This window comes from Pipra filicauda, unplaced genomic scaffold, assembly GCF_003945595.2.
Source record: "Pipra filicauda isolate LSUMZ 115617 unplaced genomic scaffold, ASM394559v2 scaffold497_size843975_pilon, whole genome shotgun sequence".
Classification (NCBI taxonomy): domain Eukaryota; kingdom Metazoa; phylum Chordata; class Aves; order Passeriformes; family Pipridae; genus Pipra; species Pipra filicauda.
This window is the reverse complement of record NW_024104639.1, coordinates 659933-685075: the sequence shown is the minus strand read 5'-3', so window position 1 is coordinate 685075 and position 25143 is coordinate 659933. Positions and strand designations below refer to the sequence as shown.

Below are 25143 nucleotides of genomic sequence, written 5' to 3'. Positions count from 1 at the left end.
TTTTATAGCCCGTGGTAACCATCAAGCATTTTGTCGTTTATATTAGTGCCTGAGGGAAAGAGGGTGCTAGAAAAGTTTCAGAAATTTGGAAAGTGTTCTTAAACATATTCTGTTTTCAGATAGAGTGGTTGGGAAAAGATCAAAAGAACACTACCTCCAAACTGTTATTCTTTCAAAAGTCTTCCTCACAAAATAATACCTACATAGGGTTATTAGTTATTTATTTAAGGAAGGTTTGGGTTTTTTTCCCACTTAAAAAAACACTTAAAAATTAGTTGCTTTGTTATGAATACAGTTTATCACAAAATAGAAGAGGAATCCTCTATGTCTGAACATAAAATGGTATACTTGTTGGCTAGTATTTTATTCTAACTACAGGAAAAGCTTTGTTTAGAAATAAATGGAAGGACATAGATAATCCTGAAGATGTGACTTATCTTTCTGATTTTGGTGAGAAATATATCTTGGATTACTGGCTTGATGGAAGAATTTTTTATGTGTAGCTTATTCACCTTCTTTCTAACATGACATCTCATCTAAAAATAAAATTTAAAGAAAAAAATACACAACAACAACAAAAAAAAAAACAGCCAACCAAACCAACAAAAACTTAAATACAAATATTCCTAATGAAGAAGTCAAGATGAAAGACTACAGTAATTGGAGCAATATCCTGATGTTAAAAATAATAATAATAAAAAAAAAAAAACAAACAGAAAAAAACCCGGTAAAAAGTCAGGTAATTTTGTATACTGAGTCTAGTGACTCAGAGTTAATGTTCTTTGCAGAAGCCCATATGATGCTGTAGTTTGGATTTGTGACTAAAGCAGAGTTGATAGCACAACAAAGTTTTGGCTACTGCTAAGCTGGGTTTGCACAACAATCAAGGCTTTCTTTTCCCCCTCTTCTGTCCCCATAGACCAGGCATAGGCAAGATACTGGGAAGGGTCAAAACCTAAACAACTGACACAAATTGACCAAAAGGATATTTCATACCATATAACCTCCTGGTCAGCAATAAAAGATGAGGAGAAGGGCTGAGAGACAAGTAGTCATTGCTTGGAGATTGGTTGGATTATCTATTTGTATAATATGGTGAATTATTGCCTTTGCATCACTTGGGTTTTTTTTTCTTTTTTCTCACCTCTTCACTTATTAAACTGTCTTTTGAAGAGTCTTTATTTTGGCCCATGAGTTTTCTTGCTTTTTCTCTGCCTGTTCTCTCCCCTTTATGCTGTTGGGGGCAGAGAAGGGAGGGAGTGAGCAGCTGTGTGGTGCTTGGCTGCTAGGTGGGTTCAATCCACTACAGTTCCCTTCTCTTCTTGTACTTTTAATAACTGATTTCAAAGTCACTCAAGTGATGGAATATTTCTTTTTTCTTTATACCCTGAATGTAGAAAATTACTTACTCTTGAAAAATAGGTGTCAGTATTGTAATTTCAGAGAGTGATCTGCATAACCTAAACTCTCTTATTCCATATCTTGAATGTGAAAGTCACAGGGCACAGTCCTTTCCCTGGTGCCCAGAGCAAGGTTCTGCCTAGCCCGTGTAATGGATTGACCCTGACTGGATGCCAGGTACCCACTAACGCTGCACTCTCACTCCCCTCTACAACCAGACAGAGAAGAGAAAAAAAAAAAACAGTGAAGGATTCATGAGTTAAGAGCTGGGAGAGATTTAGTGATCACCGTCACGGACAAAACAGACTCAAAGTGGGGATATTAATTGAATTTGTTACAAACAGGATCAGAGAAGTAAAATAATCTTAAAAACACCTTCCCCCCACCCCTCCTTCCTTCAAAGTTCTACCTCCTCCCCTGCCATGGTGCAAGGAGACAGGGCATGAGGATTATGGCAATTGTTTCTGCCACTGCTTAGGGAGAGGAGTCCTTTCCCTGCTCCTGTGGGGTCCCTCTCACAGGAGACAGTCCTTGATGGACCTCTCCAGTGTGAGTCTGTCCCACAGGCAACAGTTCTTCCCAAGCTCCTGGCCTGTGGGTCACTCCTCCATGGGGTGCAGTCCTTCACCAATGAGCTGTACCGGCGTGGGTCCCCCACAGAGGCCACAAATCCTACCTGGGAAAAAGCTGCTCCAGTATGGGCTTCCCTCTCCATGGGCTGCAGGACCCTGCTCCATCTTGGGCCTCCCACGGGGTCACAGCCTCCTTCGAATATCCACCTGCTCCAGCATGGGCTCCTCCATGGGCTGCAGGTGGGTCTCTGCAGCCCGATGATCCTCCATGGGCTGCAGGGGCACAGCTGCTCCACCATGGTCTGCACCACGGGCTGCAGGGCCTCAGCTCCGGTGCCGGGAGATCCTCCTCCACCTCCTTCTGCACTGACCTCGGTGTCTACATTGTTGTTCCCATGTTCTCTCTCTGCTCTTCCCTGGCTGGAATTCTTTCTGCGCAACAACCTTCTGTTCTTAAATATGTAATCTCAGAGGCATCACTGTTACTCCTAATTGGCTTGGCCTTGGCCAGCGGCAGGAAGCCCATTCTGGAGCTGACTGGCATTGGCTGCATGGAACTGGGGAAGCTTCTAGCAGCTTCTAACAGAAGTCACCCCTGTAGCCCCCCCCGCTACCAAAACCCAGCCACAGAAACCCACTATACCTGTTATCCGACCTGGATAGACACAAATTCTTTCTAGCCTGAGTGCCATTGTAGTTGCATCTTGACAGTGCTGTGTCTGACCAATAACATGATTGTGTGGTTTCTGGATTAGCACTCATTTGTATCCCATCATTTGGTCATGCGTAGTGAACAACTTTGAGTATTCGTGCTTGTTAAAACTCTACTAACTGATAAATAAAAAGTTCCGTAGGGGGCATGTCAGTGAATACTATTTTGAATATAAAGGTTTTCCTGATAATTTTTAAATCTTTTAATAATAGTCTTTATTTCTTTGTTTTGATTCAGGCTGTCTGGAATGAATATACCTCCTCCAGTTATCAGTAACAAAAACTGGCTCAGACTACATTTTGTAACAGACAGCAATCACCGATACCGTGGATTTAGTGCTCACTACCAAGGTACATTTAAAGAAATACATTTTTTGTTGTGGTTGTTTTTGTTAGAATAAATAGTGCCTGAAGTTTTAGAGGAAATGGGAAGTGCCCCTTATAAAAAATCCTCATAAAAGTATACTTTTTTTTACAACCTGCTATATCAAATTACAGTATGTTAGAGTATGGGTAGTTTATTATCAGGAGACATCTGCTTTACTTTAGCCTGTGACAGTACTTAGCTTTTAAAAAAGGTCCTAATATTCTGAAAAATACTGTGTAACAGATACAGAAATCATGGTTTTATAATTAAATTATGTAATTGACTCTATAGTTGTATAAATTACGTTTGTAAAACAGTAAGTTTCTATTTACTAATGTAGTATTTAGTTACTATTATCTCTTACTACCTATTTCTGAATGCTTTGCGCTGTTAAAGGTTTAATTAACTTGTAAGATTCTACCCACTGTTTTTATGAACAAGCAGTATTTTGAATAAGAGTGAAATCATCTGAAGCATTAATTTGAGGATATCACCATTTGGAACAAGGTCATTCTATTGTTGAAGTGCTAATGAAAACTGAACTTCATTAGTGTATGGGAATACTGTAAATAATATTTTTCAATATCCACAGTGGATATTCAGGGGACAGCAACCCTTTTTGTGTTTTTTCCATTTATCTGATGAAAAAAAAAATCATGACATTCTTATCAGGATTTAGTTCAAGAATTTCATTTATTTCTTATAGAAAATTTAGCATAGGAAGAGATTAGCTACATAAAGTGCAGTGCAGAATCTGATAAAATTAGTCAACTAATGTAAAAATTGCACTTAACATAAGCCTATGGCTGGTTTTTTCATGAAATTGATCTTTGATAATAGTAAATTTTACAACTCTGTCATTGTCTCAAATAGCCTATTTTATACAAGAACAGAAAATATTTGATTACTATTTTCAACAAATATTGTATATCTCTATTTGGACTTCCTGATTCATAGATCTTCTGGAATGTGCATTCTCTGTGAGTTTACATGAAAGAAGCTTTCTTACTGTAGCTCCAGGGCTGCTATAACTGTTTATGAAAAGCACTGGCTTGTTTTTTGCATGATATCTTTCATATCAAATATGATAAATCACACTCTTTACTAGGAAACTTCTATTTTACAGGACTGTTAAAAAATAGACAGTAGGAACTTTCTCTATTAAATCTACCCCGCAATTGAGAAATCACATGATAACTATTTTGGTGGTTTGAGTGAAGTAGTTTGGATTGTCGAGCTGTTCATTTTGAACTAGTGAGAAAAAAAAGAACAAACTATGTCTCAGATGGCACACATACATGCATTCCTGCTGAAAGTGTGAGGTAATACGTAATGAAAGAACAGACTTTCAAAAATGTGTTTTAGGCAAGACACATAAAACCTGTGAGTTGGTAGGTGTAGGAGATTTGAATATGCTGTGTTTCTTCTATTTCTCTTTACTACCTACGAGTGTAGTGATTACATAATGGGGTTTTTACTATTGTTTTGGTTTGCTCATTTAATTTTTAATGTTATATTGATGAATGTATATATATTGTCAAATGATTCAGTAACCCACCGTATGTAAAATTAAAGGAATGTCTTTTGCAACTCTCTAAAAAAAAATAGGCAGGAAAAATATTCAGCATGTTAAGGCATTAAGTGTGCGTACTTAAATCTGTATGATCAATAAAAAATAGCCTTAATAGTAGAAATGTAAAAATGCATGGTCAGGTAATAGGGATGAGTAGTTTCTGGGTCAATGGTAGACTAAAGGAGAGACTGTGATGAAATTAAATAAATATCATAGAATCATAAAATGGTTTGGGTTGGAAGAGACCTTAAAGATCATCTAGTTCCAAGCCCCCTACCATGGGCAGGGAACCTCTCACTAGACCAGGTTGCTCAAATCCTGCCATGAACACTTCTAAGGATGGGATATATTAAAAATCTTTAATACATTTAGGAAACAAACAAAAACATATAGCACAAAGTATTTCAGTTTGTTAAGAAATGAAACCTTACCTTTTTTCAGTTAGAGACAACTTTAGCCTTCTTATAAAGACCATTTTCAAACATTAACCTCACTGCTGCGCTGGCATGAGTTTTCAAAAAACCGAATACCTGATAAAAATCCAAAAGAGATTCACAAAAAGCCACATAGTACAGGTGCCTCCTTTTCTTTCTGCATCACTTTTGGGAGGGCGTCTGTTAATCCTTTCAATAGCCTGTATTGTCACTGTATTACACAGTAATAACTGTAACTTCTTTCTGAGTTCCCTCCTTGAAACTTAATATTTCCTACATAGTACCATTGTAACCAGAATTACTAATTTCTTACTGTTTCCTCTACTTTAATTTTCTTTAACCTAAAACATTTTGAAGGGGCCAGACACCAAATTCTGAACTTCAGAACAGTGCATAATTTTATTCTGTAGCTCCATGGCATTTCATACCCTTTTCACCTAATTACTCCCTTAGCTTACTGATTTTATTTTCACAAGTAGACATTTTATGCTAGCATATTGGGTCATGGTTTAATCCTGAGTAACAGTGAAGCCCTCCCACTGCCACTCACTCACTCCACCCCCACAGTAGAAGAGGACAGAAAATAAGAAGAACAAGAGTTAAAAAAGGACGTTTGAAAGGAAGATGTGGAAGATCAATCATCAATTACTCTCCTGGGTAAAACAGTCATATTATAAAACATTTAATGACTGACTGGGGTTTTGGAAAACAAAAACAAATAGGAAAACAAATACAAAAAACACCCTGCCTCTCCCCTTTGTAGGCTTAACTTCATTCCAGGCACTTCTTCCCCTTCTTCTATCTACTCCACCACAGATTACACTTTGTCTCTGATGGTGGGCAGTGCAGGAGGTCCAGGTCAAGGTGTAGGAGTTAATTTCTGCTACTCCTCATTTCTTACTCTTTTCTTTTTCATTTATTTCTTCTTACTCATTTCTTCTGCTTTGATGTGCACTGACCCTGGACCGCAATCTCTTAGGGGAAGAACCTGCTCCAGTGTGGGTTATCCATGGGCTCCAGTCCCTAGAGGGTTTTACTAACTCTGGAATGGAGCACTCATGCTCTGACCTTGTTCCTTTTCTTCAGTGTTTGTTGCTTTATCTTAAATACCTCTTCACAGAGATGCCACAAATTCTACTGGTCGGCCCAATTGTGTCCTGTGGTGGGCCCATGTGGAACCAGATGTGATAAGCATGGGACAGTTCCATGCTGCCTGAGGGCAGAAGGCACATGTGCAGCCCCTTCACCCCCCTGCTTCCAAACCCCTGGCATTTATACTAATTACAGTCTTATTCCCTTCTGTTCTCTTAAGTTTATGAAAGCTGGTTTTTTAAGATTCTTTTTCATAAGGCAGCCTCACATGGCCAAATATCAGTGTAATATATGAAGCTACTGTAGCCTAAAAGTGATGTAATGTAAAGTCAAAATATAGTTGCCTATGAAAAAAAAACCAAATCCACAACAGAAAACCTAGTAAATTTTTGTAATTTTTTGTAAACACCCTTTTAGTTTAATTAATTACCATATTTTCCTAATTTTCTGTTCAAGACCTTGCAAATAGGAAAAGGCTTGTTCAGGCCTTTGAAAATTTTTAAATTGATTTATACAGAACAAATGAAATCTACTGAGATACATGAAACTGTGGGAAACTCTCAGCTTCATATAAGAATATAGCAATGAAAGTTATGCGTATTACTTTCTTTTAATAGAAATTTTATATTCATGAATGATAATGATTTATACAATATTTAAAAGACATTGGTAAACAATAATCAAAGTGATATGTGTCAATTAGAAGAGAATCAAAATGTTTCCCTACCCAAGACACACTTATTCTTGCTTGTCTGGTCATCTGTGTTTCAGGACATCTTTCTATTCACTGAGGGTTCTTTGTCTTGATGTTTTCTCTTCTCGTTCCTTTGTTAAAACTCTCTTTGAATCAGAAACTGTTGGCTGAAGTAGAACAAAAGCTTTGGATCCTCCTGAAGCAGCTGCTTCAGTGTTTCTTGGCAATGGTAATCCTCTTTTGCTGTTTCTAAAATTAGTTGAGCTTTTTTACTCCATCCATTTGCAGTTTCTTTTGGTCACTGCTTTCTGTTGGCTACTTTTGGCACTCTGTATCTTATGTATGAATCCATAATATTATCTAAGTGGACAGTAAGGGATTAAGTTAGCCTCACAGCATCTGCTCTTACAGACTGGCATACACAAACTTCAACCTTCTTTATATCAAGCATACCCAGACTCTGAAAGGGTTTTCAGAAAAAAACAAAAACAAAGCAACTTCAGTATCTGATAGTTAAATATTACTTTAAACATCTATAACTTTGCTATCTTTTTAGATCCCACATCCTTTTCCTCTCACTCTCTACCTTCCTCCTCCTTTAAAGCTCTGGAAGGTTTCATTAGCAGCCCTACCGTTGCTATTTATTTCACTTGTGAAATCCATTTCTAAACTGATTTTACTTCCTTCTCCTGTTCATTTGCTTCTGTTTAAGCCATATGAAAACTAATGCCTCCACTATGAAGAAAATAGTATAAAATATGTAAAAAATGTAAATTGAGTGCACAACTACATTTGCCTGCCATTAGGAATTTTTGCTTATAGGAAAATACAGATGAAGAGCTGAAATATATCCATCAGCTTTTCAGAATAAAATAAAATTTAATTGTCATGCTCATGTTTAAAAGTGTGCAAATGGTTACTTTTCTTAATACTTGACAGCCAGGTATATAGAACTGAGGTTGGATAAATGCAAGAGCTTTGAATGTGGGATGCTGCAATATGGAGAAAAAATGTTGAAAAGTTTCTTTTTGCTCTGCTTGATTTTCTGTTGTTATTTTCTTTCTCTTTTATTTTGCATATGAATAGAAATATATTTTCATTCAGAAATTATTTATGGAGTTGGACTTCTCTTAATTTTTTTTGTTGGTTTTGCTTTGAGAAAGAATTTGAAGCAATTGGCAATCAGGTAAAGAACAATAGCTAAGTTGCCTCAGAACATCATGGCTGGAGTTGCCAGAAGGAGAAAACTTTTTTCAGAACATTTAGCAATTTAAACATATTTTGTCATTCATTCCTCATCTCAAAAGCTATTGCAACAAACAGTACACAGTACTACTGCCATAAAACTTAGCCGTTGTAACATAGGTGAGATTTTTATGTTTAGACACCTATAGGTATCAAGATATCCATTGAAGTTGGAGAGCTGTGAAGCACTGTGCATGAATATATGTGCACTGATATATCACTGAAATCGCCTAGGGTACCCAAGATGTCTTTATAGCAGTGACAGAAGTGCAGAGGCTCTTCGGGCAGGCAAACCAGGGAGTTGCAAAGAGATACGTAATGAAGTTACAAAATTGCACCAAGTCAAATTAGGTATTGGTAACTGAACCTTCCCCATACTTTACTAATCCTGCTAGTGAGGATTGCAGAGTGACCCAGAGCTGACCCAGGTGGCATTAGGTAGAGGTGCTCTAGAGTGAAAGATACATCTGCATAGTGTTGGCAATTTTGAATTTACAGAACATATGGTGTGGTTTAGTGTATACCTAAACACTATGCAGCTGTTTGCTCCCAGTGAGGCAGGGGAGAGAGCTGGAAAAAAGGTAAAGCTCATGGATTGAGATAAAGCCAATTTAACAGCAGAAAAAGGATGGGAAAATAATAATAATGATAAAAGAATATACAAAACTAGTGATGCACAAAGCAACTCACCACCAGCTGATCGATACCCTGCCAATCTCCAAGCAGTGGCTGCAACCACTCAGCCAAGTCCCCTCAGTGTTATTGTTCAGTATGATGTCACATGATATGGAATACTTCTTTGGCCAGTTGGGGTCAGCTGTCCCACTGTGTTCCCTTTCAAATTCTTGTGCACCCCCAGCCTCCTCATTGGTAGAGCAGCATGAGAAGCTGAAAACTCTTTGACTCAGGGTAAGCACTGCTCAGCAACAATTAAAACATCAGTGTGTTGTTCTCATCCTAAATCCAAAACATGGCGCTGTAACAGCTGCTAGGAAGAAAATTCACTCTATCCCAGCAAAAATCAGGACAGCATGCCATTCTGGCACAGAAACTAGAAGATGGGAGAATAAACACTTATAGGCAACTGTTATGTCCTTAAGTACATGCTTTAAAACTAATTAAAACACTACAATGACTAAATTTCCATTTCTTATAATAGCTTGTATGTCTAGTGCAACTACAGACACACTGATGTAGGTATCTTAATCTCAACTTGCACCTACTACGCACTTACTGAAATGTTTTTTTGCTACCAGAAGTCTCATGGTCTTGAGATTCCCTGAGAGAAATAAAGGTGCTGCATCACTTGAGTCACATTTGTAGAAGTCTGCTACTTGAACAGGGCTGTGCCTGCTTCTGCTCAGACCGGTGCAAATAGGTTGCTGCTTGCACTGATAATTTATTTGACAGAAGATAGATTTTTCCTTCCTTTTTTTTTAGACAGATACTTAGTTAACAGAATTGCAAATCTGTGACTTTTAAGACACTGAACTTCTATTGTCAAAACAGCCCAGATGTCTACCTGATTTTTCAATGGATGGAAGCAAAAGGAATCCTCTCTTCATAGATTGAAAGGAAATTACTAGGGCTTCTCAGAAGATTTCTTTTTTTTCCTCCAGACATAACAAAAACTTAAATTGCATACGTTGCCACTTAAGTCAATTTTTGGAGTGGATTTTCATACTTGTGGGTCTTTTAGCTACACTTCATCTTATACTGAGTTATATTTTGTAAACAGATTATTTTTCACCTTTGCACCCTTGAGATGTCTTTTATTCACAACTATACACCCACACAATAACGGTGCAAAGAATTACATTGATTTTGCTCTAGTCAAGTCATAGAGGAGAAAAAGTGCTGCATTTACTTGACCCTCCCCCATTTTAAAGAACTTATTTTTAGAATTCTACCAATGATAGGTTTTAAAAACGTCATTGTTGACAGTTAGCTCTGTGTGCCCATCCAGAAAGATCTGTTTTTAAAATTTTAACTCACCTTTTTCTACTTCAAATAAGATAATGCTTCATTTAAAAAAGTTCATAGTACTAATGTTAAATATTAAAACTTGGCAGTCTGTGCTAATGTTTAAATTGTTGGATTGTAATTTACTTCTGAAATAAGCATTAAGTGGTGCAGTAAAGAGTGCTTTCCAATTTTAATGATTTAACAGATGCATCTTCTTAATTTCATACTTGCCATAAAGAAAAACCTCTAATATTTTAGGTGCATTCAAACATTTTAATAGCTTTCTGTTTCATTTACTATTCTACGCACTTCTAGTTTTGTTTACAAAAGAGCAAATGATAATATTCTAGGTACTACTGACTAAATAATTCCATCTCCTTTGTAGAAGACAAGAAAAATGTACTGAGATACTATTTATTTCAATTTAGGTAATGCTTAGAAAGCATTTTCTTTGGTTAGGTCAGGTTTGTTGAAAGTTCAGTAATTTATAAATTTAAATGAAAAACATAATTTCAAGCAACAGTAAAAACCAAGGAAAGGATATATTGAAACTATAAAATCTGTAGGTAATATGAATAATCCTGGTTTATGGAAGGGGAAAAAGTATTTAAAGCTCAGTGTGGTTTTAGTGATCCTGTTAATACATATATAAATATTATATACAGTGATATATAAAACTATTTTTATATAATATATAATATATATTTTATATAGAACTGCATATACTATTTATAATTATATATACATGTTTACATATAGTAATACATATGTGTATATGTATACATATACATATTTTATACATATATTAAAAATATTTCATTCAAGGAAATCCACTAAAATTCAAGAAAAATTAACTATTCTCTAGCAATTGAACACTTCTATTGATAGTACATAAACTATACAGTGTATAGGACCTTCAAAATACTTAATTTTGATAGGGTCAAAACATTGATCCATTAACCTATACATCTGTATGGTTCATAGCCTCCAAACACTGTAATATATTGCAGTGATGATCTGTTCGTGTCAAGATGATAAAACAACTGAGGGAAGAACATGGAATGAAACACTTGTTTACATTCAAAATATTTAGTGCTATTGAAATTAACTGTTGGAACATCTTGTTTCCCCTTTGAAAATTGTTGACATGCAAATGTTCTCATAATATGCTTGGGCTTTTTTTTAAGTGATTTATATTTTTCTGTAGTGAAAATCATTTTACCATGGTCGAACGTGACAAGCCATTCAAGTTGGTTTATTAACAGTTTTGAACATTATAAAGTTTACTGGACACTAAAGGAAGCAAACCTGAAGTGGTCGAACTTTAGAAAACAGATTTTAAATGTTGAATTAATACTCACGGACATAAGATGTATTGGAATTATTTCTGCTGGAAGATTTACTCCCATTTCCTTCCCTCCCTCCTCCCTCACCTAGAATTTTCAAGATTTTTAAGCTCTAGGAGGTAATTTTTCATTTTGGAGGGGGCGGTCTTCTATCATTGGGGGACACAGACACAATAAAAGAAATCATTTTGATGAGAAAACAACAGTCAGATGAAGAGATAATGAAGTAACTGAATATGGGGATTTTTTCCCATGTACTTTCTAAACAGACTGTATAAATTATTATGTTGAATTATCTCTTCTTTCCATCTCTTCAGCCTAAAGACAGAATCATTTGTTATGTAGTTACAGAGAACACTTGCACTTATGACAGAAAGCATGTTTTCATGTCTTTGAGGATATAAAGGTGGAGTAGTTATTTAGTTTTAATTTTAATCATATAAACTGGCTAGCTGTGTGTTGAGGCATAAAGTATGTCAAATATAACTTTTATGCTCTTTTAAATGTTTCTTCCTCCTCTTTTATTTGTGAAAACTCTAACCATACCATATATGTTTAGACAATAATATGCTGAATAACCTCCTGCCTAAAGATAGCAAAGTTATTCTTTTTCCAATAGAAAAAATAGATCCAAAATTCTGCTTTTGAATATGAATATGGAAGTGACCCATGTGACATGTTATGTCAGAAGTTATTTCTTAGTCTTAGATAAGATACTTCAGTTTTTACTCATTCCCAGTGTAAGTAAGGTTGAGGACATTTGGTATTGCTCTTCAGAATTGTCTAAGATTATCTAATTTCAGAAGTAAAAGTACCCTTTGCAAAGTATCCCCCAGTAAATAGGAAATAAAATCTATTTAATGAAAAATTAATCTTTTAATGAATGCTTCTTCAAGTAAGGAAGGAAATTTTCTGAACTAATTTTTCAATTTCCAGTTACACTTTCCCCACCTTAGTTCCTGCCAATGAATACTTTTATACTTTAAAACATTGACCCCTTTATTCATGTAATGTATCAGTAGCAGTATGAGAAAGCTGAAAGAATTTGACTTTTCTTCTCCATTCGCAGGCACCTGGAAATTATTAAAATATACATCTTCGTTCAACAAAGTATTTTCGCTTAAATGCAGCTGAGGCAATAAACCTTACATACTAGTGCATATTATTCTATGGTCTGGATCCCTTTCCCCACCCACAATGTGGGGGGGGCCCAGTTCTAGTTCCATCTCCATCTGAAGAACCATTCCGACGTCTTGAGGGATGGGGAAAGGGAACTCCAGGGGTTTCCTCAGGGGTTTCTCAGGCCCCGAGCCTGGAGGGGAGAGGTGCCCTCCCCTCCCCCCAGCACCTACGTGGTTCCATGGCAGGCACAGAGACAGCACACCAGAGTGGAGAGGAGGCAAGAGAGAGTTTATTGTTGGGAAGGGGTTTATAAAGCTTTTAGGAGGGTCAAAGGGAAACCAATCACAAGTTCAGGGTCACACAGAAAAAAACATCAGGTAAAGGGTCAACAACCAATAGGAAGGGGTTAACCAAGGACCAATGAGAAACACCTCAGGACACCTTCCCAGGACATTCCTGAGATAACACTACCGTGGGGGGTCTTGAGAAGAAGAAACACGTGTTTGCAAAGAGACCAAAAACCATTTTAAGACATGTTTAAACAACAGTTTTCCCATATAATGCAGGTTTAGTGCCACACTATGGAGTTTGTTAATCTGCAAAATCAATAACTACTACCAAAGAGATTCTCAGTTATGCAATTTCTTTAGATCTTCATTGTGTGAAATTTCAATACTGTTCATATCTGAAAGAAAACTTAGTAGAAGTCTCCTGAGAACCATGGTGGTCAAACCTTCTCTGTTTCTGTTTGAAAATTGCAAGAACAAATGTAGAGTAACAGTGTGAATACTAAAGTATATTGTAGCATTGGTGTTTGTTGTTTTGTTTGTTTGTTTTTGATATACTTAATTGTTTGGTTTTATAGATGTATATATATATATTTTTTTTTTTTGTCTGAATCCTGTAGCAATGAACATTGGTTTACCTTTTCAGAAAATGAACTTTTCTGAATATGTAGGAGAAAGATAGAGAACCAAGTAAAGTGGTTAGAGTGGAGAGTGAGGCATTGTGAGGAAAGATTTAGCTGACAAGATGGACAGTAATAAGGAGATGGAACCTGTAGGGAATCTGTTGAATAATTATGACTAACCTGATAAGAAAACTTCTTGTGTGATATATACCCCGGTTGGAATCTAGTATGTGCTAGTTGGATTTAACAGTTAGAGAGGACAAATCTTAGAAGATACAAGATGGTGTGCACAAGGAGAAATGTTTAAAAATGAGTTTGCCAGTATCCTCGAATTCGAACTGTGAAAATTCACCTTTCCGACATGAAATAGCTGAAACCTAGCATAAAAGTTTGGGTTAACAAGGTACTTTTTGGACTGTATAGAGTGGATTCCATCATGAGCAGTTAAAAATAGTGTCATGCAGAGTTATCATGGTTTAAAGACCTTAGCTTGTGTGGCTTCTTTGCCTCTCTCTTTGCATAACAAGAACTGCAAAATTATCTTAATTTCATAGGATCATAAAATAGCTTGAGTTGGAAGGGACCTTTGAAAAGTCATCTACTCCATCCCATCTGCAGTGAGCAGGGACATCTTCAACTAAATCAGGTTACTCAGAGCCCCATCTAGCCTGGTCTTGTAAATTTCCAGGAATGGGGCATCTGCCACCTCTCAGGGTGAGCTGTTCCAGTGTTTTACAACTCTCATTGTAAAAAGTTTTCCTTATATCTAGTAAAAATTGACCCTTCTTCAGTTTAAAAGCATTAGCCTTTGTCCTATCACTCCATGCCTTGCTAAAAAGTTTGTCCCCATCTTTCTTATAGGCCCCCTACAAGTACTGAAATGCCATAATAAGGCCTCTCCAGAGCCTTCTCTTCTCCAGGCTGAACAATCTCAATTCTCTCAGCCTTTCCTGATGTGAGAGGTGCTCCATCCCTCTAATTATCTTTGTGGCCCTCCTCTGGACCTTCTCTAACAGGTCAATGCCCTTCCTGTGCTGGGGACCTTGGAGCTGGATGAAGTATTCCAGATGGGATCTCATAAGGGCAGAGTAGAGGGACAGAATCACCTCTCTTGACCTGTTGGTCACGCTACTTTTGATGCAGCCCAGAGTATGATTGGCCTTCTGGGCTACAAGTGCACATTGCTGGGTCACATCCAGCCTCTCATCCACCAGCACCCCCAAGTCATTCTCAGCAGGGCTGCTCTTGTTCTATTCAACTCCCATCCTGTATTGATTGCAGGGGTTGCGCTGACCCAGGTACAGCACCTAGCACTTGATCTTGTTGAACATCCTGAGATTCCCATGGGCCCACTTGTCAAGCTTGTCCAGATCCCTCTGGATGGCATCCCATCCTTCAGGGATGTCAACTACACCACTCTGCTTGATGTAGTCTTCAAACTTGCTGCGGGTGCACTTGATCCCTCTGTCTATATCATTGATGAAGACACTGAATAACACTGGTCCCAACATGGAACCCTGAGGGACACCACTTGACCACAATGTCCATCAGGACACTAAACTGTTAACCACTTCCTTCTGGATGCAACTGTCCAAACAATTCCTCATCCATTGAACAGTTCACCCATCAAATCCATCTCTTTCCAGTTTAGAGAAATGGATGTTGTGGGTGACCTTGTCAAAGGCTTTACAGAAATCCAGAGAGATGACATTCCTTTGTCCATTGTTGCAGTTGGTCCATTGTAGAAGGCCACTAGGTTGCTTAGACAGTACTTGACCTTGGTGAAGCTGTACTGACTGTCCCAAATTACCTCCCTGTTCTCCCTGTGCCTTAGCATAGCTTCTAGGCACAGAGGTGAGGCTGACAGGTCATTAGTTCCCAGGGTCTGACTTTCTACCCTTTTTAAAATGGGTAAAATGTTTTTCCTTTCCCTGAATTCTCCTGGGATTTCGCCTGACTGCCTTGACTTTTTCAATATCATGGAGAGTGGCTTGGCAACTACATCAACTAATTTCCTCAGGACTCTGGGATGCAGTTCATCAGGTCCCCTAGACTTATGTATGTGCAGGTTCCTCAGGGGACGAACCTGATTTTTTCTTACGGTGTAAGGGAGTTTGCTCTTCCAGTCACTGTCTTGCAGTCTGTCCACTCAAGAGGTGCGGGAAGAGAAGTTGTCAGTGAAGACTGAATCAGAAGAGTTTGCAAATAAAATTATGAGAGCTATTGATCATTACTCTTTTAAGTAATATCAGCAATCTCTTATGTTCTAACATAGTCAATATACTAGGAGTACTTCGTACTCCTCAGGTCCATACTTAGAATGCTTAAAAAAAGCACTCCTTAGTGCTTTTTAAACTAAATATTAGGGAAAGAGTAGAGGACAGAACATAAAACCCGCTGCTGTATAAATCAACCTGCACCTTGACTCCAGTTGGTGCTCTGGCTTCTCTGCATTTCAGAAGAATTTAGCAAAGTTGAAGAAAGTTCAGAGGAAGCAAAGATCATCAAACACATGGATAAGTTTCTGACTGAAAAGTGATTGACCTGTGTAGGACCCTTCAGCTTGGAAAATAAATAGAGCTGTGGGAGGAGGGGAGATACACAGATTAGAAAGTCATGAATCACAGGGATAGTATTTGAAATATTTATTAGGTCTGTTCTGGATTCCAAAATTCAGGCACATACTTCATAGTGACTTACCCAAAGTCACCCAGAAAGTTACCAGTGGAGTAGGACACCAAGGCTTTTGAGCCCTAATCTGGGGCAGCTGGAAACTATGTAATGCTAACCCTTCCACTTTTCACAGATTTGGCAGAATTGCTTTGGTAATGTTTGTAGTTTAGTTTATAGTACTACTCTGATACACTTTGATATATAGAAATAATTGTGAAGAGAATCCTTGACTCAAAGGACATATATTCAAATTCAATAAGGCTGACTCAAATTCAAAAGGGAATATTGACTTTGTGAAAGTAAAACAAACTGCTCTTCTCATTTAATTGGGATTAAAAGCAATACTTTTTAATTCCTGAAATATATGTCTAGTGTATAAGTGCAACAGGTAAATAGCATAAGCAGGTTTTGGAAATATAAGAAGATATATATTTCATTTGTAGACAGCATGGTGTTGGGTAGTTTGTCTTTTCATGAAAGGTTCATGTTTAAATAATATTCTTCCATATATATTTCTCAAACCTATATAATTTAAGTAAATTAATGATAAAAATATAATTATGGTTTTGAAAGAAATTTCAGTTAAAATAAATTGACCTTATTCTGTTTGTTGAAGCCATTTGAACACACTCTTTTGACACTTACAGCAAACTGGTCAATAGTACTTAAGCTAAGAATCATTCAAGTTCCCAATGACACTAATGGGAGTTTTTGAATGCTAACCAATGTGGAAAAAATTGATAGAATCACAAAATGGGTATCATAGAATGGTTTGGGTTCAAAGGAACATTAAAGATCATCTAATTCCAACCCCTTGCCATGGTCAGGGACACTTTTTACTAGACCAGGTTGCTCAGAGCTCCATCCAGCTTGGTCTTGATAAGGGTAAGGTTGAAAAGGACTCCAGTGGGCCATCAGGCCCAACCTCCCTGCTCAAGCAGGGTCTTCCTAGAGCACATTGCACAGGATCGTGACCAGATGGTTCTTGAATATCATATATTCATCCTTATACCTCTTGTGGAGGCTATCACAATATCATTTTTGAGTGCAATTTTGATATTTGTCTTTGTACAGAGGCAAAATATCTCTTTTTTTACTCAACTTTGTACTCACATTTTCTTAGAATTAGTGTAATGTGGGGTTTTTGTTTTGTTTTGTTTTTTTTTTAATTTTTTATTTCCTGAGGGAACAAATTTACTGCTGAAAACTCTCAGTCACTGCTATCCAATAACTTTTTCTTACATTTGAAAGAAGTTACTTTGAAACTCTGTAGAATCTTTTGGAAGCTCTTGCCTCTACAAACATGGGCATAGTACCATTTAATTTATGTTAAGTATCTAGCAATGACTGTAAAACTGACAGTTTTGACAAAAACCAAATTCTAAGGTGCCTTTCAACCTCAAACATTCTGTGAAGGTCTGAAATGTTCATATCTGGTGAGCAACCAGCCACCTCAAAATTTGACATTATTAAGTTCTATGACCCAAGAAGTGTAAGAAGTATCCAAATCCAACTGCCATTTCTGAAAAATCACAGAATCACAGAATTGTTAGGGTTGGAAGGGACTCATCTAGTCCAATCCCCCCTGCCAAGGCAGGGTCACCTGGAGCAGGTTTCAAAGGAGCATGTCCAGCTGGGTTTTGAATGTCTCCAGAGAGGGAGACTCCATGACCTCCCAGAGCAGCCTATTCTAGTGTTCTGCCACCCTCAACCTAAAGTTCTTCCTCATGTTGAGGTGAAACTTCTTGTGTTTTAGTTTATGGCCATTGCTCCTCTTCCAGTTGCTGGGCACCATTGAAAAGAGTCTGGCACCATCCTCCTGGCAGCCACCTTTGAGATATTTATGTGCATTAATGAAATCCCCTCTCAGTCTTCTCCTTTCTAGATTAAATAGGCCCAGCTTCCATGGTTTCTCGTCATAAGAGAGATGCTCCAGACCCCAAATCATCTTTGTGGCCTCCACTGGTCTCTCTCCAGTAGCTCCTTGTCTTTTTTGTACTGAGGAGATCAGAACTGGACACAGCACTCCAGATGTGGCCCAACTAGGGCTGAGTAGAGGGGGAGAATCACTTCCCTCTACCTGCTGGCCACACTCGTCCTGCGGAATGGCAGCACAGCCTTCAGCTGTATCAGCCACTCCCCCGTTTTTATGTCATCAGCAAACTTGGTGAGGGTACATTCTCTCCCTTCATCCAGGTTATTGACAAACAAGTTGAATAAGACTGGACTTAGTATTATCTGTGGGGGATGCCACTGACTACAGGCCTCTAACTGCTGATCATGACCCTCGGAGCTCTGCCATTCAGCCAGTTTTTGATCCACCTCACTGTCCATTCATCTAACCCACATTTCCTGTATTATGGGTTATTATGGGATATTATGGGAGACAGTGTCAAACTGCCATGTTTTCAGACATGCCAATAAATCTTTTTCCTGTAGAAAATTTCTCTTTGTGAACATTTCTCTGTACAACAAAAAGATAAGGGAAGATACTTGCAGCAATGGAGACAGCTATTTTGGATATTAGTCATGTTGGCTATTAAACGAGAACACTTTCATTGCTATCATTGTGCTGTGGTGCAAAATTGCTTGAAATGCTCATTAAGGCAATGCATATGTAACTCTTTTCAAAATGATTTTGAAATTTATTTTAGTGTGTAAGCATTTACTTTAGGGCATCTTGAAATTGTTGGCTAATGGATTACTGGGGGCATCTCACAGGGAAGCTTTTCCTGAGGCAAAGCTCTTGTTTTGCACTGGATGCCACTTCATAGCTTAAAAGTTCACTTACTGCCCACTTGGTGCTGACAGCACGTAATGTTCTGCAAGAATAGCTTTATCTCTGTAAAGTCTAAGTGGTTTTTGAATCAGTTTTCATACTGAAGGAACTTTTTTCTTCCCAGAGAATTGTTTTCATCTGACTTAGGACCTGACCTTTCTCTAAAAGTATTATTTTTTAAACTGTCCTGACCTTTTAGATAAAATCAAAAAATCAAATATGGTACAGTTTCATTTATAAATCATTCAACTTTGCTTTTATTTATAATTAACATTTATACTGCTTAGAGATTAACTTTATTTTTTTATTTATTCCAAGTGAGGAAAGAAAGGGAAAAATAATTCTTTTTAAATGTAATGCTTTGCTTTGTTCATAGGCATTTTATTTTTCACAATGAATAAGAGACAAACAAGGGCCATTGGCTCCCTGAAGGCTGATGAGCTGGGGACCACAGAGAATTGGGGTTGAGGCCATCAGTGCTGGACTTTGCAACCAGTGCTGGTCCCACTGCCCCCAGCCAGGGAACAGAGCAGGCTGTGGGGGGCACCTGGAGGCAGACCCAGGCCAGGGCATCAGGCACCTCCATGGGAAGGAGGACAGGCCAAGGACAGGCAGGGACATTAGCCCCATGGCTGGGCAGGGTAGGGAAGTGGGGAGCAGAGGACCAATGCTGATGTGGCATCACTGGGGCAGAGACTGATGGCTTCATGTGTGGTCCTGGACCCATGGACGTGTGTGGGGGGAGGCCCAGGGAAGGATGGGCAGTGCTGTTTAGCTTCTTAGAACTCTCAGAGTCCTGACAGTTATTGAGGAGTACTTCAGTGGTGTAAAATACATTGAAAGATAATGTATGTTTGGTATACAAAATTTCAGACCTAAAGTTAGTTGGATTGTAATTCACTTACATAATATAATATTAGCCACAGAACCTTGTTGTGGCTGAAGGGAACACAATTTATATGGAATTGATAATTTATTGTTATTCAAATAAAATTTTAATGGTCTGCTAGTCTAAATTATGTAATACAGAATAGCATCAATAATAATAATAATACACTTATAAAAGTTAAGAACTGCCTTCCTACTCTCCACTGTATTTCTCCACTGTATTTTCACCTTTTTTACTGTGCCCTCGGGTGGAGATTACAATTAATTGAGATCATCCAAGGGTTTCTGTTAGAAGGAGTTTGATGCTCCTGGAGGTGGTGGAGTAATCTTCCTCTTCAGTCTTGGAGTTCGATTATTTCTTTTTTGTATGTTTTCTTAACACAGTCTGCCTCTTTCTCATTGTTGTTTATTAAAATCTGAAAGTTGCACATTAGCCTCCCTCAGCCTCACTAAGTATAAAGGGCTGTTGCTTGCTATGCAGGGATTATGTAGCTTTATCAGACCATTTTTGTATGCAGTATTATCAGAGCACAACATTTCTGAAATAAAATCAGGTCAGGAAATATTCACTTGACAACTATGAGCTATCAAAAATAATGAAAACGTCCTCAGGCCAAGGCCAGCCTGCATGGGGTCAATATAAATTCCATGGCCTTGTATTACTAATGGTAAAATTATACTTATTAGACGGCAATCTCTGTTAATTTTTCTAGACACAGGTAGGGTAAACAATGCAAAATATGTGTTTAAGTGTTAAAAAAGCTCTTAAAATAATCTTCCCTGTAGTGAAGATGACTGCATTGGATAAATTTCTGGAGTCTTTAGTAATCTTTAGTTCTAAGTTTGTGTCAAATAGCTTCTTGATGCCTAACACTGGATTTAGAATAGAAAATTTGGGCATTTAGCCTGCTTAGGACAAATGTTAGATACCTGATGTAGATACTCAAGAGCAATGGTACAAAGATTTTTTGCTATCAAGAATAAATGAAAGGTAATTATTACTGGTTTTAAGATTCATTAGTTTTCCACGTATCTGAACTTCATTGAAAATGTGAAAAAAAAGGAGTGTCAAGCCCATATCATTATATAGTTCAAGCTTTGGCAAGTATTGTTCTATCTTGAACTGTATATTTGATTTATGGATGCCATTTTACTTGCTAATAACACTGAACAGATATTAAGCAACTAATATTAATATCTTTCTGGCAATAAAAGGAAAGTGTGGATTTAATTTTGTTGAAAAGAAATGAGAGAACTACAATGTGATGGCATGTCCATGGTGACACAGGAAACAGAATTAGAAATCAGAACCTTTAAATTTTAAACTTATCTTTTTGTTAAATGGTTTTTATATACATTGTTGTGTACATAATCTGTATAGTAATTATTCTTTAAGAGTTGCCTATTTGATTTTATCCTATCCTTTAAAAGGGGAAATAACACTGTGTTGCACTGCGATTCACAATACCAAGTTAGAAAGAAAAGATATATATAAGACAATATTGGCAAGGCTTTTTAGTTAACATATACAATAAAGGTACCCTTATTAAGATGGCTACAGGTAATAAGGCCAGTAGACATGAATATTTTCCATTGCCAGCATTATATAATTCATTTAATATATTCCTATAGTATTGTTGAAGAATTATAAGCTGGGTTGTTTGGGGTTTTTTGGTAGTTTATATTGGATTACGCAGATTTATCATTGATGCACATGTCTTTTGAAAAGAAAGCACAGTATAACTATATGAATATAATTATTTTGTATCTCAAATCACTGATTTCTCATTTACTAACATTCATTTGTGTTAAACTTTGGTTTTGTTTTTTGTTTTGTCTTAAAAATAATAGATCTTTCAAAAAGTACTTTCTAAGTTAAACCAACTGAAAACAGTATCCATATGTGGGCCTATATTGGATTTTTTTTTTCTATTAAACAAGCATATATTTCTGCAATAAAACCTATTATTTGGATAGTTATATGCAAAAGAAAAGAAAAGTAGTAGTTCTCTGTTTATGTCCTTAGTTTAGTGGAGAGGAGATAAATCATGTTAGAGATGTTTGGCATGTTTGTGTTATCAAAAACTAGAAGGTCGACTTTGTCTGGATTTTCAGATTTTCAAAAGTAATCAGTTTTATAACTTTAAGATGTATAAATTTACTATATTTTCAGTATCTACTGAAAAATGTAAAGTGATTTAAGTTCACTGAGAGAAGCATTTGGAAGATCATAGACACATGGATTTGTGTGTACTGAAGAATGACATATCTCCTGCATCACCGAAAATTTCTGGTTGATGCTTAATTGTTACTTTCAGACTTTTCTGGTATACGTCTTACTGCAGCAATTGATTTACATTTGAAATTGATATACAATAGATAAAAAAAGAAGAAAGAAATAACAATAGAGAGGTTGATGAAAAGAGAGAGGGGAAAAGGAAGGATAAAAAAAATCAGAGAAGAATGCAGTAAGGCAAAGAAGTAACTTCTGGTACCAAAAGAAAACAAAAATTAAATTCTGAATCAATTCACACAGTTGTGGACAACATGAAAACAAATGGAACACAAAGTGCTTTATTAAAGGTCTGGCTAGACAGCTTTTGAAGTCTTTGCTATTTGTATAAATCCAGGGATCATTGTCTATTTGAACTAAAGTCTAGCAATTTGTTTTGAACCATATTTTTTTTTTCAGTCATGTATTTCTTTAAATCCACAGTTTTATTTCTTTTCTAAATAGCTGGGAACTGAAAATCGGTTTGGTCAGAAGAATGTTTTATGTCAGCTATTAACACTGATTTTAAGTTCTCAAATGTATGTTTACGTATCTGGTTCTTGTAAATCAACAGAAGCAGAACAGTAATTTGAACTTAGAAGACACTAGAAATTTCTGAAGAGTAAAAAAAGTGATTTTTTAAAATAATAAGGTTGGAATGACATATTTAAAATATGTTAAAAGAGTCAAATAAGCTGTTATATCTACACTAACTTGAACAGCCCTTTAACAGATCCAGAATATATTCTTCTAATTAGCTTTGTAACTTTATTGGAAATTTCTTGCTAACATTCAGATATTTAGTGACAGAGAACATCAAAAAGAACAGTTAATTAAGATAGGAAAGAAAAAAAGTCTTCTTAATAGGATGCACTGGTCACTCCAAAGCTAGTTAAGTATAGGAAGTTTATAAGGAAGCTAAATAAGTCTTGACTAAAATTCCTTCAAGATCTGAAAGAAGAAAGAAGATAGTTATTACTAATTTTTAAATTCTATATATAATTTTAAGCAGCTCTTTTTCTCTTTAATGAGATATGCTTTTTAATTTTTGCTGAAGACAATCTAAATTTCTTTCTCAATTACCCATTGCAAAACGATAGACTGGCTTACTTGCTAATAAGATACACAGGAAAAGTCCCAGGCTGACTTCACATCAGACACCTCATTAGCACTTTACTGTCGTCTGAGTTCCATTTAGGGTCATCTGCATTAAGGACCTTTAACTTTGCTTGAGAAGTCTCTGGCTGGATCATATGTGTCACAAGGACTGATAAAGTCCTGGATCTTGAATTCATCCTGAATAAATAAGGTAGTGAATATCCCTGTTTGCTTTCACATTTTGAACTCAACCTGGTTTGTAGGAATTAATCAGCAAAATTAGTTCTAATTAATTAGAATAGCTGTTGGACCGTAGCCTTAGATCCCATTTATTTGGTCTTATAAACAATTTACTTATTTTCATCTGTTCCTTCACCACTGCAGTTAAAAAAATTAAATTTAGAGAATAATCATAAATGGGCCAGACTCTCTACCTAGAGTCCAGTAACAAGTGTAGTACTACAGGAGTTTGTTCTGGTTCAAATTCTGTTCAATGTATTTATCCATGAGCTTGAATGAAGGACAGAGTGCATTCTTATTAGATTTGTAGATGACACCAAAATGCCTGTCATTATAGCTGAGGACCAACAGTCAGTATAGCTGAGGACAGAGTTGCCGTAGGGACATAGACAATCTGGAGGAATGAGCCAAAAGGAATCCTACAAAACTCAACAAGGGCTAATGTAAAGTCCTGCACTTGGGTAGGAAGAACACCTGGCAACAGGATTGTCTGATAGAAAGGAGCTCTGCTTAATAGACCCTGTGTGTTACAGCAGACAGCAAACTGAGCATGGCCCTGTAGTGTGCCCTGGCAGCAAGGAAGGTCAACAGCATCCTGAGTTACATTAATAAGATTGTGGCCAGTAGACTAAAAGGAAGGATTATTGTCCTTTACTCAACATTCCTGTGACCATAGCTGGAATAATGCATCACGTTGTGGGCCCCATGACAGGGAAGAGGGTTTTTCACTGAAACAAGTTCAGTGGAGGGCCACCAAGATGACTGGGGGCTGGAATACTTGCCCTGTGAGAAGAGGATGAGGAAGCTGAGCTTTTTCAACCTGGAGAAGAGGGGAAATGGAATAAGTAAACTTCCCCAAGTTATAGTCTTCTAAAAGGGAAAATAAACAGATAATTTTCAACAAGCATTTTCACTCTATTAGATATCATTTTTTTGCCTTAATTTTTTTCTGGTGAGTGCTTCTGCAGAGTGGGCAAAGGTATTTATTATCTTCCTAGTTTATTTCCTCAGAAATTGTAATAGTTAGTCCATTAAATTAATTTAAATGAGAACTTCCACTATGAGTTTATCTGGGGTAAATTTCCTTTGCTATCATGTTTACAGCAGGAGCCCTGTGTATACTTGTAGTATATTGCATATGCAAAGCGTGTGTTTCTAGCACAGATTCATAATCTATTTTTGGAACTTTGTTTCAGGCAAATGTCAAAGGCTATTGCCTCTTTCCTTTACTAAAAATGAACCTGTAATCAAGAACTTCCACTCATATATAAATAGAAAGACTTATGGGTCTCCCATATGTTTGCATTATCCTAAGTTTTAGCAGTTACAACACTTTTGAGTAGTGTTTTGTTCAGACTAGTTTTCTAAACTGAATTGCTCTGTAGATCATCAGCTTGATCTCTTTCCACTTCTACATAGTTACAAATTTTTATGTGTAACTGTTACTTCAAATCTTTCCTTGTGTAAGCAGGCTAATTTAATACATGAAAGTACCTCAGTTTTACTGATTTTAATCTGGTCTCCTTCCACAGTGACTTACTTAGAGAAGTACTTGTCCAGTCTAGTAGGTCTCAGCTGGGTTGGTCAGGTTCTCTTTCTTTGTGCACACATGCCCTGAGCAACAATTACTCTTTCTCAACCCCTTGTCCTTATTGCTTCTTTGTATGGTGCCGCCTGGCAGTTCCTCAAGCCTCAAATTTTCTCAGTTGCTGATTGTGAATTCAAAGCTATGACCTACCTCTGAGATGACTTCAGCTGACT

The 25143-nt window shown here is 37.0% G+C and overlaps 1 protein-coding gene across 1 annotated transcript in view; it reads left to right on the top strand.

Annotated features, from left to right (window-relative positions):
• CSMD3 (CUB and Sushi multiple domains 3) overlaps positions 1 to 25143 on the top strand; it is a gene marked incomplete at its 5' end in the record, with an annotated part of 538890 nt that overhangs the window by 149246 nt on the left and 364501 nt on the right. Inside the window, one exon of the mRNA XM_039386640.1 lies at positions 2923 to 3035. Coding sequence (XP_039242574.1) covers positions 2923 to 3035 — 113 coding nt within the window. The remainder of the gene's footprint in view (positions 1 to 2922; positions 3036 to 25143) is intronic.